This window comes from Mya arenaria, chromosome 16 (assembly GCF_026914265.1).
Source record: "Mya arenaria isolate MELC-2E11 chromosome 16, ASM2691426v1".
NCBI classification, from domain to species: Eukaryota; Metazoa; Mollusca; class Bivalvia; order Myida; family Myidae; genus Mya; species Mya arenaria.
Window position 1 is genome coordinate 756,089 of NC_069137.1, and position 18,292 is coordinate 774,380.

Below are 18,292 nucleotides of genomic sequence, written 5' to 3' on the forward strand. Positions count from 1 at the left end.
CACACGATATCTGCGTTTGGGAGTAACTGGACGGACTATTATAAGGAGGTTTACAGGATGTCAGACATTTTGGATGGGCATCTTACTGGTCGTATGATTTTGAGGGGTATTATAAAAGTCTGAACAATTATATAGGTTTAGAGCAATGATTATATATATATATGTACTCCATAATATTTATAATAAGAGAAAAAAAAATGATAATGAAATACAGGGACAAGCCCAGTAGTTTAAATGGTTTGTACTTGTGTATGTGATGTTAATATGTTAATTTTTATAGTTCATTATTAGTATGTTATTAGTATTAGTTATATATGTTATATATTGTTATATATTGTATATATATATATATATATATATATATATATATATATATATATATATATATATATATATATATATATATATATATATATATATATATATATATATATATATATATATATATATTAGATATATATGTTACTATATATTATATATGTTATATATTGGTTATATATGTTATTAGTATTAGTATTAGTTTATTATTAGTATGTTAATAATAGTTCATTGCCGTTTGTGTCTATAGTTCATTGCCGTTTGTGACTATAGTTCATTGCCGTTTGGACCTTTGCCTTGTGTCCCTAAACAGGGTTTATTTTTGAATTTTCGACTACTGGGTTTGTCCCTGTATTATCAATACCATAAGGCAACAAACATAGATCATATGTGCATGGATTTCAAACTATAGTTATCAATACATTTATGGGTTACGGCATTGGAAAGTTGAATTTGTCAATGATATAAACATAAATGATTGCCGTTCGAGTGTCTAGAATCACGTTGTCTGTCTATGAAACTGGCTCAAATTATTGCGCTTAGGAAAACATAGACAAATATTGTACATATACATATTTAAATTGGCCGACATAATACGCTGCTAGACTGGAAATGATATTAACAAACAAAAATACGTCCGGATTAAAACTAAATAACAAATGAAAAATGCGCCAAATGAAGAAGGGCTGACAATTTGAATCTACGAAAATGAGAAAGAGTTCTCTCCCTTAATATTTTTTGAATTTCTTCAAATGTCCAATTTCTCGATCAACTTTAACTAAGCCTTAAAGGCTTAGTTTAAGCCTTTTATAAGTGATTCCCCCCCCCCCCAAAAAAAGACACAAAAAAATCCAGCACACAACCTCTGTTTATCTGTTTATTGATCTCTACATGTATATACCGTTCTTAACCTTTGTTTACAAGCATAGTTCAAGTATATAAATCTCCCAGAAATATGCGAAGGGATGTAGACAAATTCTATACAAACTACAGAAAAAAATAATTCATATTTAACAAAAACCCACTTAAAAATTAAGAATACCAAATTCCTTGTAAGTACACATATCCGGAAAAAAGTAATCTACCTATGTATTAGTAGTACATGCACTTATTCCAGAGGCTGTCGTGAGATTTATGGACAGCGTAATGTAAATGTCTTACAGGGGCGCGGCCTACACAATTTTCAGAAGAAAAAAACGAAAAATTAAAAATGCCAAATCTGCAATAAAACTTGGTTTTAAAATATTTCGGAAATCAGGTATTTCAGATATATCGTTTTTCTTTTCACTAAAATACATATTCAAACGACATTAATGATACGTATATTATTTGTCGAAATTTGCATACCAGTAGTCTGCGCTTTGACGCCGTTTTACTCTCATTAATGTTTTTACAACAAAGAATTATACGCTAGAACGCATCCACGACCATCTAGCTTAAACGAAATCCCGGGGATGCATGCTCTCGTACCCCCCTCCCCAGAAAATGGCCTACACATATATTTTCGTCAAGCTACGCCCCTGTCTTAGTGCCAAAGTTTTCCTTGAGCTCAGTCATCTTAAACCTGATAAGCAATTAATCGAACTTTGAACTGGTTTTCCGCAGCTATCTATAGAGGACACAGAGTCACTATAATAAACAATCTACTTACTTACTTACTATATATTTTAGTTTTACCTACAATAAAAATTGATGACCAGCCCACAATCACTAATTGTGCTGACACGTTGAATATATACATATATATGAACCTTGAATCTATAAGTAGTTATTATAGATGTTATATACTGATTTTGATTATGAGATTATGAGATAACCAGCCCACATTTACTAATTATTCTAACACGATAAGAGATTAAGAGATTGGTTTTAATTATAAATTTTGCAAAGATTATACAATCAAATAATTGAACACTTATATTATTGACATTTATCATTTAAAATCTTTATGACATAAACAGAACTGCGTCTGATTGTCCTTTCCCCAGTAAAGTGCTCGAAACACAGCAAACTGAATTTGGCAAATCTATTAAAGTGACACTCTTATTCAAAATCAATACATACACATATATAACAATCATCAATTTTGAGTGATAAACCTATAACTTCTTACTAAATAATGCATTTATGGAAAATATCAATTACTGATAACAAGATTGTAACCATGTATTTAATAGCAGAAAACGCAAAAATATTAAATGATTGGTGAGTGCTAAAATATTAACTGTGATCTACTCTCGTCTCATATGGTAGAAATAGCGTGTGTTCTGCACCCTTTATTCAAATTAAACTCGGTATCCTTCATGTCTTCGACATTTATCAATCCTTTTTGATATATTAAAACAATTGTATTAAATGTGATAAATCTTAATTGGGAGCAAGAGTGATTCTTTAATACACATGTACTATCGAAATGAATGTACTGATGCAGGGTTAATGTTTGGTTGAATGTTGTCTGATTATTGTGTCGAAGAAAAATATCAACATAATTATCATAGCGTCGTAACACCTCGATCACTTATCTAGTTAACCATTTAGTATGTAACTAACTTAGTGGAATTCGCAAATCAAAACAAGATAACCAGCTTCTGCTAAACCCCAAAAAGCATTTATAGATAAGTGGTAACACAAAATAGTATCTAGTTAACCAATTGTTGTGATATTTATTAAATGGAATTCGCAAACCATAATTTGGTAACCTGTTAATGTTGTACAGCTAAAAAAGGTAACAGGTGGCACTTCTGGGCACTTTCAAGCCAGTTTTTAGTCTTGTCTTATTATATGTATCTTACCAAATAAGTTTAAGCGAATATTAACTAGATGGATAGATGATTATCGCGAAAGTTAAGTGGCTAACACGAAACTATTCGCGAACGTTTACAGGGTAACGCGATTCAATAAAAGTCTTAAAGTTAAGTTTAAACTACATGTTCATGACAATTTATGAATAGCTTTAATAGTCGTTCATTTGCATCCAAAAATATTAGTAAAGAGACCTACTATCCCTACTTTTTGCCTTATTCCTTAAAGCTGCACTCTCACAGATTTACCATTTTTACAACTTTTTTATTTTTGTCTTGGAAAGAGCAAATTTTGGCGTAAATATCTGCAAACCAATGATAAAATATTGCTGACAAAAGATCAGATCGCAGATGTTCATATTTCCGTTCGAAAATTAATATTTTATGGCTTAAACCGTACGGTTTCAGAAAAATGCATAACACATCAATTTTTTAACTTAAATATAAAAATCTGCGATCTAATTTTTTGTCAGCAGTCCTGTATAACTGGTTTCCAGGGATTTTTGCAAAAAATGGCTCGTTCCAAGACAAAAAATAAAAAAGTTGTCAAAACGTTCAATCTGTGAGAGTGCAGCTTTAAGTTTGTGTTTGAGTCCTTGTGGGCGTGAGGCTTTGTTGTCAGTTTTCTACTTTTTCCTTGACTGTCCTGTGGTGGGTTCGCACCCAAATAAAACCAGAATTATTTTTTTTAATATACTTTAAGTGTATATATTTTTTTCAATTTCGGTATCAAAGAGTACAATTATACTTATTATATAAATGTTTTCAGAGGCATTACCGGGAAATCAAAGATTGTGCACCAAAACATGAGCGAGTCCCTATCATCTTTCGTCCAGCGGTGTTAGACTTGAATTCATGTTCATTATTCGTATGTGTGAAAGTTACGGTTCAACATACCTGGACTATGAATGTTCAGTATATGCTCAAAATGAAACTCTTCAATATAAATGTTTTGAGTGTATTGTCAATAAGGTTACGTAGTGCATGTGTCATTGACCTATTAAAGTTGTTGCATGTTCGAATTATGTAAACACTTATATTTCACTATCGAACAATCAAAATGCATTAATGAATAATTATGATGATTCCGATCTCAATTAATAATGATGATTCCGATCTCAATTAATAATGATGATTCCGATCTCAATTAATAATGATAATTCCGATCTCAATTAATAATGATGATTCCGATCTCAATTAATAGTGATAATTCCGATCTCAATCAATAATGATGATTTCGATCTCAATTAATAGTGATAATTCCGATCTCAATCAATAATGATGATTTCGATCTCAATTAATAGTGATAATTCCGATCTCAATCAATAATGATAATTCCGATCTCAATCAATAACGATGACTCCGACCTCAAGCAATGCAAAGTGTTTCTATCCCATATATTGAAAAACACTTGTATCAAATCAGGCTTCTGTTATCTTACTGGACAAGCGCCATTCCCTTGTCGTAAGAGTATTTATGTACTATGGTATTGGTTGATCTTAAAAGCCTAGTTTAAGCCTTCTATAAGTGCCACCCCCCCCCCCACCCACCCCCACCCCCCCCCCCCAAAAAAAAAAATATATATATATAATAATCCGTATACAGTACACAACCTCTGTGTATTGATCTTTATCTTTATCTACTTGCCTTGACCCCTTTTATCATATCTCCGATCTGAGTATCCTGCTGTGCAGTTTGGGAGGTTTTATTATAGAAATGGACCCTAAATGGCCCTGAGCCAATACACGAATACACAGGAAATTGACCCCTACTGTGACACCAGTGCAATTAGCAGGAGATGCACAGCAGGGGATTATCATGCAAAACATTCCTTAAACTAGGCCTTTAATCAATTGATGCGTAGTCATGACCCATGTTTACAATGTGTCTGGATAAATTTAACAAAGCTCTGAACAGTCGGGCAAATGTTTGATACTAAGCAGCATACAATGGTTTTAATGAAAGTTTTATTTGATGAGAAATGTTATTTAGTAAAGAAATAATCACCGTTTGTTAAAATCTCATTACAGAACGCATTTACGACACGCACACAAATGAATAGATATCTAAAATATATAAAACTGTTGGTAAAAGTGTGAGGCTGCACGTAACCGACCCCCAAATTTTTTAACTTAAATATAAAGAACTGCGATCCAATTTTTGTCAGCAGTCTTATATAACTGGTTTCAATGCATTTTCGCAAAATAATCGGCTCGTTCCAAGACAAAAAATAAAATAGTTGTCAAAACGTTCAATCTGTGAGAGTGCAGCTTTAAGTTATAATTAGAGGTCATGAAGTACAATCTTTATGATTAATAATGATTAAGAATGGGCGGAGTGTGACCAACGAACGAGCCCTTCGTAATCATTAAGATTTTCCTTCAGGTCACCGAATTGACTTGGAATACCACCTCATTGATTGTCGACACAAAATCTGACACAGAAAGTTCGTCGGATGAGTGGCAGTATGCGGACCTTTAAACACCCAATTCGGAACTCCTCGGCCATTTTTATCGAAAACAACCTCGGATGTATTTGGACGGTTTACATACTCAGGAATTGGTATGTTTAAGAACGCTGCAAGTAGTTCGCGTAGTTATTTAATATTGCAGTTAAAGTTAATGACTTAACTCTTGTAAACTTAATTATGTTTGCAATAATACACTTCACCCGCAATCAAATTAAACTTAGATCAACAAATATAAGCTTAACTACTACATTTAATTAATGATATAATTCAATATTTTACTGACTACTTCTACTGATGTACCGGCATACATCCGATGTAGTTTCCGATAAAAATGGCCGAGGAGCTCCGAATGTAAATACCCGCGAAAGTTGAAATTCTTAATGGTTAAGCCTATAACTTAATAATTGCCTTTCTGCAATTTCATTGGCTGAACATGTCGGTAGTATTTAAAGGGTATGTTAGAATACAACCTACATTTGAAGCCAAAGAAATTGCAGATAGGCAACCATTAAGTACTAGACTTAATCATTAAAAATTTCACCTTTCACGGGTGATTAAAGTTCCGCCCTCTACGCTCATTCGATACACATTCGCGTCAGGTTTAGCGTTGTCAATGTATCAGCCAATGAGTAGTATTCTAAGTCAGGTACATGTAGATGACCTGAGTTAATTTCTAAATGAATAAGAAGTGCATAAACTGATCATATATTGTAACATAATCAAATACATCAGGTGCTCGCCTATACAAAAAAGAAGGCAAATTCGCGTCATCGATAGTAATAGCGATTGACTCACGAACTTCCCTCAGTTCTGCATATAATGATCGTCAAAATATAGTACAAACATTCAATTTTGTAAAAATGACCGCGTTACGTCTTTATGAAATGTCGATTTGTTTAAACACGTAATATAAGTACCGTGTGCTGTGGCATTTTTATTTTTTTTCGTATTAGCATTTTGATTATTTTGATTATTTTTCTGAGATATAAAACGTTATCTTCTTAATTTGCTCAATAAAGTGAATTCCGTAACTTCTGACTTGTTTCGCTGGAGTAGCCTCCATTGACTTCAATACACAAAATTGTTTTTATGGGTACAAAATTACTCCACCGTTTGGGGCAAAACTCCCTCTTTGGATTCATTTTTCATGTAAATCACACTTGGGGGTCAAGCCATTTTGCAGCCATTATAGGGCGCGGGCAGACCTTTATAAGCAACAAGAATCAAAATAGTTCGTAAATTCTACACAACCGTGGGCACCGAAGCAGTTATTATATCGTTGAAAGGAGGTTGATAGCGGTTGTAAATAATACAAATATATGCTATATAATTTGGTTCATAATTTCAAAACAGTCTAGTGCCTTAAGGTTAATATTTAATTCACTTAAGGCCTTCGCCTTGGTATTGTAATGCTACACACAGAAAGCTTAAATGCGCACTCATTATGCCATCCGGGAAGGTTAAACCTAAACTAGTGGAATACAACCCATTTGTCGGCAGACCTGGGCTGTATTCAAGAAGCAAGTGTTTTGATTGGTCTATATATTAAGCTGACCAATAGGCTGAGTGGAATCACTGAGGCGTGTCTGAAGACAAGGATAAGATCAATATTAAATACCGGCCCTTCTGATCTACATCTGCACGTCATGGCTACAGTGTTGTTCCCATTTTGATTACACTTTAAACCAGTGGCGGATCTACCGGGGGCACATAGGGCCCGTGCCCCCCCCCTTCCCCAGCCAACAAGGAGCTCGAGCCTACGATACTATGTTCCTATGTATGTTTTAAATAAAAGTGACTGATAGTTTTATACAAAGTTGGCAGTCTGAGCTCAAGGATTCTAGTAGAGCCAGAACTTATGTACATGTATCGTTTTTGGAATTACAACCGTATTCGTGTAATGTAAATATAAAAAATATAGGTATGCATTGTGTATGTTTATAATGTCAAGTCATATGTTGAGTATCGAAATCGGCAGATGGCAGTAGCCAACGGCAACTCCTTACAACGAAAGAAAACGTCTATTTTGTAACACCCTTGAAGACGAATGTCAATTTTTACTTGAATGTCAATTGTATGCCGAAATACGAAATATGTTTATAAAACATATCACTTTAAAAATATGTTTAAGGTTATTGAGTCGATGACCTCTAAAAAACTGTTGTTAACAGAAATTTGGCTATGTATGTGTATAAAGCGTTCGAATAACGAAAAGCTTTTCATATGTATTGTGAGTAGAAAACATATCCTCTTTTCGCTGTTAATACATCCTGTCTTGCGAATTACGACCTATTTGTATTACAATCTACCTATTATAATGTGTATACTGATAGACGTATTGTCTAATGTAATATTAAACAAACTACATATTCTCTTCATTTGTGCTTGTATGTGTTGTTTTTTTTACCATACAAAATAAGATATTTTAGATTTCCATAGTATAATTTAGATTCCGATATTTAATTCTAAGAATTCTAAGAAAACCTGTTAAAACGTCATTCAGTCCATTGTTCAAAGAATTAGGCTGGTTATCGTTTGACAATAGATGTTAATTCAATGTTATCTATAAGTTTTTGCATTCTCATTCCTGAATACCAATTCATTCCAATAACACGAATTACACATTGCGGTCTACCACCCATAATGATTCAAGTTCCCTCTGCTATAAGACTAACTATAGTACGAAGTCATTTACTTATTTTGCTGAATCTGTATGGAATTCAATACCGCATTTTATTCGCGAATCATCATCATCATTTGCATTTAAAACACAATTCAAAAAACACCTTATGACAAAACAATGACTTTAGTGAATGACTGTCTGTTAAAATTGTTTGTTTAAATGCGATTTATTCTTGTCTTTTATAATTTTGAATATACTATTACGTTTGTAGAATCCATTGAAGACCACATTATCAAGAAGATACTTATGTAACTTAATGTGTTATCTTCATAAAATAAATTTATTATAATTATTATTATTATAATTATTATTATTATTATTATTATTATTATTATTATTAATATTATATGACAATAGTGTGTGTATGGAAATACTTGTACGTGAATGGTAACCGTGTTAACAAAATAAGTGACAAAAACAAATTGAAGGGGTCATGTTGGAATATGTCTTTTTATACGTTCAAGCTTTATTAAGGGAATTATTATTTCAGAACGTAATGCAAATGGAATTATATGGATAAGATAGATAATTTGTATATTTTAAAACATATAGTATTGGTTTACATGAAAAACTAGAAAACTACCTTCGATTATATAGTGAATATATTAATGTTTGCATAATGAGCGATCTTAATGCCCGAATATCGAAACTAAATGACTGAAAGATTTTGTACAAGTATTTGATAACTTTTTGCTGTCTGTAGATAGTGAAATCGATGATATTAACATATTTGCAGACATAGTGCAGATAATGTAGTGAATTCATTGCGTAATAAATTACTGGATATATGTAAAAGTATAGATTTACGATTTACCAATGGCAGAATTGATGATGATGTAAATATTGGTCTATGAACATTGATGTGGAATACTGACAGAAGTGTGATCGAGAATGCAGTTAATTGTATCTGCTTTTTTTGTTTAGTTTATTTTCTAATTGTATATTGTTCACGATATGAATACATATTCCAGTCATGCACCTATACACATAAATGTTCGTTGTGCTTTCGAAAGTGCAAAAGATGATATTTCAAATGCGACTGAAACATTAGCTTGGACTATTGATAGAATATATTTATATAAACAATCAATTGCAAATGAGTTAAATAATGTGAGCATTTTGTAAACGATTTATTATGTTATAATGACATGATGGTAGAACATGGTATCGCTTTACTTCATGTTAGCCGACTTGTTGACATTTGTTGCCGTGCACTTTACCTAATAAGTCACGTGGGTTCTCCACCGTGTAAAAAGCAAAGCAATTTTAAAAGAAAAGAACACGCAATACACACATGCACAAAGCAAAAGATAATCGGAGAGTCATATGTTTAACATAATGTTTTAAACAAATATGTGTGATATTAATAACTTAAAGATTAAAGACACTCCTATTGCTGTTCGCATGTAAGTATATATGTATTGACAGCGTTAAAACGTAATTAATTTCTTTTACAAACTGGCATAACTTTCTATATTTTTGCACAGTGTATTGTATTGTATTCAAACGAACATGAGTGATATTAATAATGTAATGATTAAAGACACTCCTATTGCTGTTCGCATCTAAGTATTTATGTATTGACAGCGTTAAAACGTAATTTATTTCTTTTACAAAATGGCATAACTTTCTATATTTGCACAGTGTATTGCTACCTAAACATATTTAAGATTTAAAATCAATAATATATATTTGGATTTACATAGATTTTCAAGTCGATGATTCGCTTTCTGCTATTGTTAAAAGATTTAAATAGATGGTACTCGGATCCAATACTACTGTTAACTTGGCACAACGGACACTTCCGTAAAAGTTCACCAAGTCCAGCCCAGCTGCCGGTCTCGATTGGAAGATGATGATTTCTAGTTCGAAACTTAACCATAAACTTTAACAATTTTTTGAGGAGTAGCTATTACATAATTCTCTAGTCCAAAATTGTTTTTACACAAGTTATGTTTATATGTATGTCCCCGAAAACCCAGGCACAGAGAGAAACTGATAATTTGAAACTTACTCCAGGCCGTAAGACAACGGTTTTTAAGAAACTGCTATTGACTCATGTGTTTATTCAGGGTCCAGTCTTTTTACATACACAAATTCCACCCAATCAACTACTTAGGCAGGCACAGTCATGCGTCCTTTTTTATCTGGACATACAGAAATTAGGTTGCATTAAGGACTTTGGTTCCATTATTGGTGAAGGGAATATCAACAGCTCCAATCGTACCGAAAATCTCACATGAGCACGATGTGAACTATCATATGACCGCAGAACGCTAAAAGGAGACTAACATTCATTCGTAACCTAGACGTGCGATGGCAAAATCTTTGTCGAAACAGGGTAAGATGAACCCGCCATTCTTGCAAGATGCCTCAAGGATGCCAGTACGGTAACAAGTCACGTACGTTATGGGTTTGCCATTTTGGAACAGTAAGTTCCCATGACTCTTGCATAATGAATGTTGTTGTGTGTTTTTTGTTTTTTACAAAGATTATAATATTAATTCTATAATGAAGTTGTGTTTACAAACCTTAAATATGCGTTGTCAAGTTATACCATGTCTATTTATGGTAATTGTTCACATCTCATATGTTGAAAAAAAATCGATGTTTGAGCAAAACTGGAATTTATCACTTATTTAGAACATGTACTGCGTAGTCCAAAACTTTGACATTAAGCCAATGAATCGTGTATAAATGTATTACGAAAACTTTGAATTATCCCAGCGAACACATAACGTAAGTATAACGCTGTGTGAAGGTTATGGCATGATATATGTTTTTGTATGTATACCGTTGTTAATTTTGCACTAAGTATCATTCAAATTATGAGCAATGTAATAAATAATTAAAGGCAAGCATCTTATAATGATTTGCAATTATCAACATTTTAAGTGATTGAACAACGTTATTTCAACGTTGTATTAGCCTACGTAATGTTTTAAAACCCTTTTTTTCAAAATCATTACAAAAAAAATAAAATCACGATCCAGTTTTCTAATTTATTATCACATGAGACCCAGTTTTAAACATATCAAAGAGTTCATCGAGGAAAACATTCTGATCAAGTTTCATTAATATTAGACCATAAATCATCATAAAATATATATATTTATTATCATGTGTTCAGTCATACATGTATGAACATAATCCAACCAATCACTACCATGAAATGGTTTCGGACGAGATTTTTATAAGATTTGACCTAGTGACCTAATTTTTTACCACATGTGATCCAGTTTTCTAATTTATTATCACATGAGACCCAGTTTTAAACATATCAAAGAGTTCATCGAGGAAAACATTCTGATCAAGTTTCATTAATATTAGACCATACATATATATTGCCTTAAATGTGTTTCAAAGATTTTCTAAGATTTGACCTAGTTTTTTACCCCATGTGCCCCACTTTTACAAGCGTTCCATATTAAATCAAGGGGTACATAATAACCCAGTTTGAACATAATCAGACCAATCATTTCCATTCCTGACAAAAAACCTAAGAATTGACATAGGAAAACATTTTGATTAAGTTTAAAGAATATTTGACCATGTATAAAGCCTCTAGTATGTTCCAAAGATTTTTCTAAAATTTGACCTACTGACCTAGTTTTTGACCCCATGTGACCCACTTTTTTAAATGGTCCATATTTCATCAAGGGGTACACCATGACCAATTTTGAACATAACTTGACCAATCATTACCATGATCTGGTTCCAGACAAGATTTTTCTAAGATTTGACCTAGTGACCTATTGTTTAATCATATGTGACCCAGTTTTATTTACAACCAAGAGTTCATCAAGGGAACATTCTGATTAAGTTTCATGAATATTTGACCATGTATAATGTCTCTAGTATGTTCCAAAGATTTTTTGTAAGATTTGACCTAGCGACCTAGTTTTTGACCTCATGTGACCCACTTTTGGTCGAGATTTGATAAAGGGGAACATTCTGGCCAAGTTTGACCATTTTCCGATCAATACTTACCAAGATATGGTACCGGACGGACGGACGGAAGGATGGAAGTACGGAATGACGGATGGACAGCGCCAAAACAACATCCCCCTCCCGAGACCTTCGGTTCGGCGGGGGATAAAAAGTTGTGTAAGTTATCTGAAAATCATTGCATGGATGACGTGTCTGAACATTATGAAAAGTTTTGTATAAAGATGTAAAGAATGTTCAGTTTAGTGACATGTTTTGTTATTTGTTCTAGATTTTATAAGTTTTATTCATGTGCAACAAAATAATTTTCTCACAAGGATTCAAACAATACTTATCGACATCAAAATTTTCTCTTTCGCTTTACAGTTTTTAATTTCTATCAAAAACACATTATAAATATACGTCAAATAAAAAAGGAAAAAAAAAACTAATAATACTTGCCATGCGTTTTGTTAATGTTCAATCGGGTACACTGATTGTGTATTGAATAATGTAGAAACTTAAATGTATCGTGGAAAGATAGGCATGTATCGGCCTGCATTTACGTTCGGTGGAAATATCCGAATGTCTCCTTAGATAGAAGTTTGTAACGCAAACACGCATGCAAATTATTACAAATTAAAAGAAGAAAAAAAACTTTATTATTTTCTTAAGAAACAAGCTGATACAGTATGTAATTTTTCCACAACAAACAAGTTTAGTTGGCAATACACATTTCTGAGTATGGTTCTTTACCAATATATTTTATAATGTATGAAGTACAAAAAAATCACTATATAATTACTTAAGCAGTAGTCTAATTTTACAAAAGCTGCGTTTTCACTATATATCAATCTTGGTCGCGCCGCTCCCTTAACGCATAACGCAGACTGCGCAATTGACAGCGTTTTATATCGACCCTGAAATTTGTCTCACAAACTTTACACGCACCAATTATCTACATTCAAAACACCAGATAATACCAGACAATTGTGTGCATTTAAAATATAAATGTAAGTATGTAGGAAATTAATTTGCCTTAATAATAATTCTGAATTCTTCTTATGTTTCTGTACATGCCAAGGTTTCACAATGCAGCACACAGATTAAATATATTAATGTTGTGTGCTGCTATATCATACAAACTGTTGTCTGTATCTCTCTGGCCAAATTTGCACTAAAATTTGTTTTTAATTACTTTTTTGCAGCCAATCTGCTACTTCTTTGGAATTGATGTGAATTCTTTGAATGTTTAGACGACAAACATGCTTTATAATAGATTGGTAGGCAAACACTCGCATCACTATGTACTGGTATATATATATATATTATATTCCGGATGTAACATTAATTCGGATATTGAAATAATCGCCTTTAATTAGTGTCAAAGTCGATTTAGGCAATGATAAATGATAGTAGTAAAAGTTTCATATTTAAGGAAGTAGCTCTCATAAATCTGTGTGTCTAAGACTTCTGAATGCAAATATTTTTAGGAAATCAGTGAGGGATAAAGTAAACCTGGGAGGAAAAGTGCACCCGGTGTGGGGCTCAAACCCACGACCACCGGAACACTAGTACGGGGCTTTAACCAACTCAGCTAACCAGGCGGCTGGTTATAACCCAAACACACTACACTCTTCCCCCAAGTCAGAGGGAGGCACTCCTGCCGTTTTTGTTTTTTTTTGGTATTTTTCTGAAACTTGGGAAAAATATCTTATATTTCCTTTTATGCAGTAGTTCAAATATTCTCCAATATTTACCTGCATGCATACTGAATTATTATATAAATGTCTTACGTTTTGTGAGTGTAATAAGTATTGTCTATGATCTTTTACAGATTATAACCTTGACCAAGACAGAGATTGTGATTTAGTCACGGAGACTTCATTGCAAGATGTACATGTACATGTATGGAGTGACACGAAGAGGCTCCAATTTACAGATGTGGGTAGTGGTCAAAATTAGCACAAGCCCGCAAGCCCTTCACTGGTAAAATGCTTTCCAGGCATACTCAAGTTCTGGATTTTATATAGCAGGGCTTGTTAAAATGTTGATGCCAAGCACAAGTGTCTGAATTCCGTCTTGTTCACCCAAAGTCTAATTTGGATTATTGTGTGAGGCATGTGATTTGGCTTTTTGCACATGGCTGTTGAAGCATCATTTTATACATGTGTAATGATATAAAGAAGTTCATTTCATGGAAGGTCAAGAGAATGGTTTATCCGTGCATCTGTAGAGTTTTGTGGTTGAAATATATTTAATAGAATGGAAACTCGTGAATATCAGTATCCAAGTATGAGCTCTGCAAAGAAGGCATTCAAGTGTAGAAAATGTGGCGCTAACTTTTCCCTAAAAGGTGTTCTACAAGTCCATAGGCGAATTCACACGGGAGAGAAGCCATATAAGTGTGAGTCTTGTGGTGTTGCCTTTTCGCAAAAAGGTACTTTACAAACACATGTGCGAATTCATACAGGAGAGAAGCCATTTAAGTGTGGGATATGTTATGCTGTCTTCTCACAAAAGGGTAACTTTAATACTCACATGCGTTTACACAATAAAGAGAAACCATTTACATTTAAGACAAGCAGTGCCATAATGCCTCATAAGGATTCTTTGGGGAGTCCATATAGGAGTAACTTAACAGGCAAGACAGTTAATTGGCAGATACGTGTTGCTTCTTCTATATGTTCAACTAAACCATATAAATGTGAGAAATGCGGTGCTGTCTTTTCACAAAAAAGTTCTCTACAAACACACATGAAAATGCACACAGAAGGGAAACCGTACAGTTGCCCATTCTGTGACGCTGCATTTGCGCGTAAATATGCATTACAAGACCACATGCGAATTCACACGGGAGAGAAGCCATTCAAGTGCCCCTTTTGTGACGCAGCTTATCCACGAAAAGGTGCCTTACAAGACCATGTAAGAATACACACCGGAGAGAACAAGTGTACAGAATGTGGTGCTGCATTTGCTCACAAAAATTCCCTACAGAACCACATGAAAATTCATACAGGAGGTGTTGTTAAACCACACAAATGTGAGGTTTGTGGTGTGGCCTTTTCACATAAAGGTCATTTACATAGTCACATGCGCAGCCACACTGGAGAGAAACCATACAAATGCGAAATTTGTGGAGCTGCATTTCCATATAGTTATAGTTTAAAGACCCACTTGCAGATTCACACAGGAGACAAACCATACAAATGTGAAACTTGTGGAGCTGCTTTTACGCAAAGTAGTGCTTTAAAAGATCATAAACGAACACACACGGGTGAAAAACCATATAAGTGTGAGACATGTAGTGCTACCTTTTCACGGAATAGCAATTTGAAGCGGCACGCTGTTAGTCATACTGGTGAACAACCATTTATATGTGAACTATGTGGCTTTGGCTATATGCGTAAATATAGTTTAGCAAAACATATGAAAGCACACCCAGAAAGGAAACCTGAAAAAATGTGATATGTACATACATATATAGATGATAATTGTTTGTTCCAGGGAAAGATTGCAATGTATTTCACCAAGTGACGAAGAAAGGCTATATTTCACTATCCAAGATCAAAACATTTTAGTTTTCACAAGGTGAAACTTATTTTTATCTTAGTTACTTTGAAATCTTATGTTTTTATTTTTGTGAAATGCCTAAAAAGGATATAAAACAACAATTATTTATAGTTTTTTTGCGAAAAAACAACTAAAATTATTGGGTTTTTTAAAACGACTTGCTTTCACTATTTTAATGAAATTTCTATTGACAATGATGTCACTGTTAAATTCGGTCAAAAACGGTGTAAGCTGGGGCTAATTTTAATTTACCTCCTTTTCCAAAGGAATGAGTTTATATATATATATTATTATAATGATATAATTAATAGAGTTATGCCAGGACCATTTAAACTTATATGTAAGTTTGTATACACAATGTACCTACTTCACATGTATACTGTTAGCGCATTTATCGGGGCATTTGCTAGTACAAGCATTGGATTAATTTACATGTATATATATATATATATATATATATATACATGTAGTACACTTGATTAGGGCTATTCCAGTAAAACATATAACCTCCGGGGGGGAGGCAATTATTTAAATAGTATATGGTTGGGTGCCTTTTTTCCCTAATTTAAGTGTAAATTTGCTTCTGTAGGGGGTTGGCATTATTTAAAAGTGCCTTCCCCCCGGGGGATATATGTTTAAATGGAATAGCCCTAAACTTATTTGTTATTTTCTTTACAATATCTTTAAGCGTTTATCTTTTTGAAAATACCATGCAGTATATGTATATCTTTTTTATTCTCTCAACTTAGTGAATTGTAATTACTTGTTATATTTGTTATTGTTTTTATCAAGATAAAAAGATTTTGCATAACTTGAAATTGTTTTGTGTTCTGCTTTAGAAAAGACCAAATTGCAATAACTCTCTAAATATCCATGGCAGAGTTATAGTTCCTATTCACTGTACTTAGCAATACAACATATGTATATATGAAGTTTGAGGTCAAAACTTGGAAGACTTGATGTTATTCAGTGGACAAAAATTGAATATAACCGAAAATGAAAAAAAAGTCAGACTGCAGAGTTATGGTTCCTATGATCTGCAATAGGATATATCTGTATATGAAAATTGAAGACTCTGGAGTAATCCTTTCGATAAAAATTAAGAATAGTTATTTGAATATGAAGTGCAAAAACTCTAAATAAAAATACTTAAAAGAGTAATGGTCATTTATGCACTGCACTTTTTCTCGGTAAGTTATATGTACATGTATGTGAAGTCAATACGTCAAAGATATCTGGTGTTATACTTGGAAAAACATTCTAGTAAAACATGAACAAAGGGCAATAACTCGAAATAATACTAACAAGACAAAAGTCATGGTTCCTGAGCACCACACTTCTCCACAGTGAGACCTATATGTATATGACGTTTAAAGTCAAAGTCCTCAAAGACTTTTTGAGTTATACTCTGAACAAAATAAGTAGAAAAATGAACAAAGTGCAAAAAGTCTAAATCTCTGAAGTCAGAGTTATGGTTCCTGTGCACTGAACTCCTCCTCAATAAGATCTGTTTGTATATGCCATTCAAAGTCAACACCTGAAAAACTTTTGGAGTTATGCTCCCTCTACACACAAAATAAGTAATAAAAAAAAATGAACAAAGTGCAATAACTCTTAAATCTCTGAAGTCAGAGTTATGGTTCCTGTACACTGAACTCCTTATCTATATATATGTTTAAACTTTTAAGTCTTAAGTCATCTAAGACTATTGGTGTTATGCTGTGAACAAAATTAAGTATAATAAGCACCCATAATAATGGTAAAGGGGACATAATTCCATAAATATGGAAGATAGGATTAAAGGTCATGCACACTGCTATTCACGTATATACCTATTTTTCAAGTTTCATTTTAATCCCTTCAAAACTTGTTGAGTTTAGGTCAAGACAAAAAGATTCGTTATTGATGCATACAAAAAAATGAAAGGGAGAGTTATCCAGCAACGACTGAAGATAGTATTACAGCTTATTTGCACTGGCCTTGTGCATTATAAGTGTTTATGTTTCAAGTCAAAGGTTGAAGCAAAAAATGGTTTTATATTGAATGCATTTCAAAGTTTAACTATTCCACTTTTATTAATAGTGATATTAACAAATTAAAACATAATTTATTATAATTCAAGTACAGATAAAATATTAGCCTTTATAAAAAAATTTTTTTTAAATAATATCAAGATGGCCATAAATTACTATTAAAGTTAAAAAAGCGCCAAAACATTGCTAATATATTTTTATTTGTATCTAAATCATATGCATTTTTTTATTCATGCATTAGAATTAATAAAAATATTTTTAGCATCAGCTCCTGTTATTGTGCCTTGATTGTGATTAATATTTCCTTTAAAAGTCTTAGAACTCTTCAAAATGAGAATATAACACAAAAAAATCCAACACAAAATATTGAGCTTAGCTTCATCCTGTTATAAGGTAATTTAGGGACTTGGATAAGGACAAGAGGTTCTATGAAAACTGGCCAAGTTAAAGTGTTCAAGTCCTTTAAGAAAGAATTAATTCAACTAAT

At 32.9% G+C, this 18,292-nt stretch overlaps 1 protein-coding gene across 4 annotated transcripts; it reads left to right on the top strand.

The window, feature by feature from the left end:
* The first annotated feature begins 13,347 nt into the window (after nucleotides 1-13,347).
* LOC128221110 (zinc finger protein 726-like) lies at nucleotides 13,348-16,583 on the top strand. 4 transcript variants are annotated; one of them, XM_052929565.1, is made up of 3 exons: nucleotides 13,348-13,482; nucleotides 13,693-13,773; nucleotides 14,037-16,583. In XM_052929565.1, the coding sequence occupies exon 3, from the start codon at nucleotides 14,465-14,467 to the stop codon at nucleotides 15,665-15,667; it is 1,203 nt and encodes a 400-aa protein (XP_052785525.1). In that variant the 5' UTR covers nucleotides 13,348-13,482; nucleotides 13,693-13,773; nucleotides 14,037-14,464; the 3' UTR covers nucleotides 15,668-16,583. The 4 variants fall into 4 exon arrangements, with proteins under 4 accessions (XP_052785525.1, XP_052785524.1, XP_052785523.1 ...); XM_052929564.1 differs by having other exon boundaries at nucleotides 13,348-13,773; XM_052929563.1 differs by lacking the exon at nucleotides 13,693-13,773 and having other exon boundaries at nucleotides 13,348-13,512.
* The last annotated feature ends 1,709 nt before the right edge of the window (nucleotides 16,584-18,292 follow it).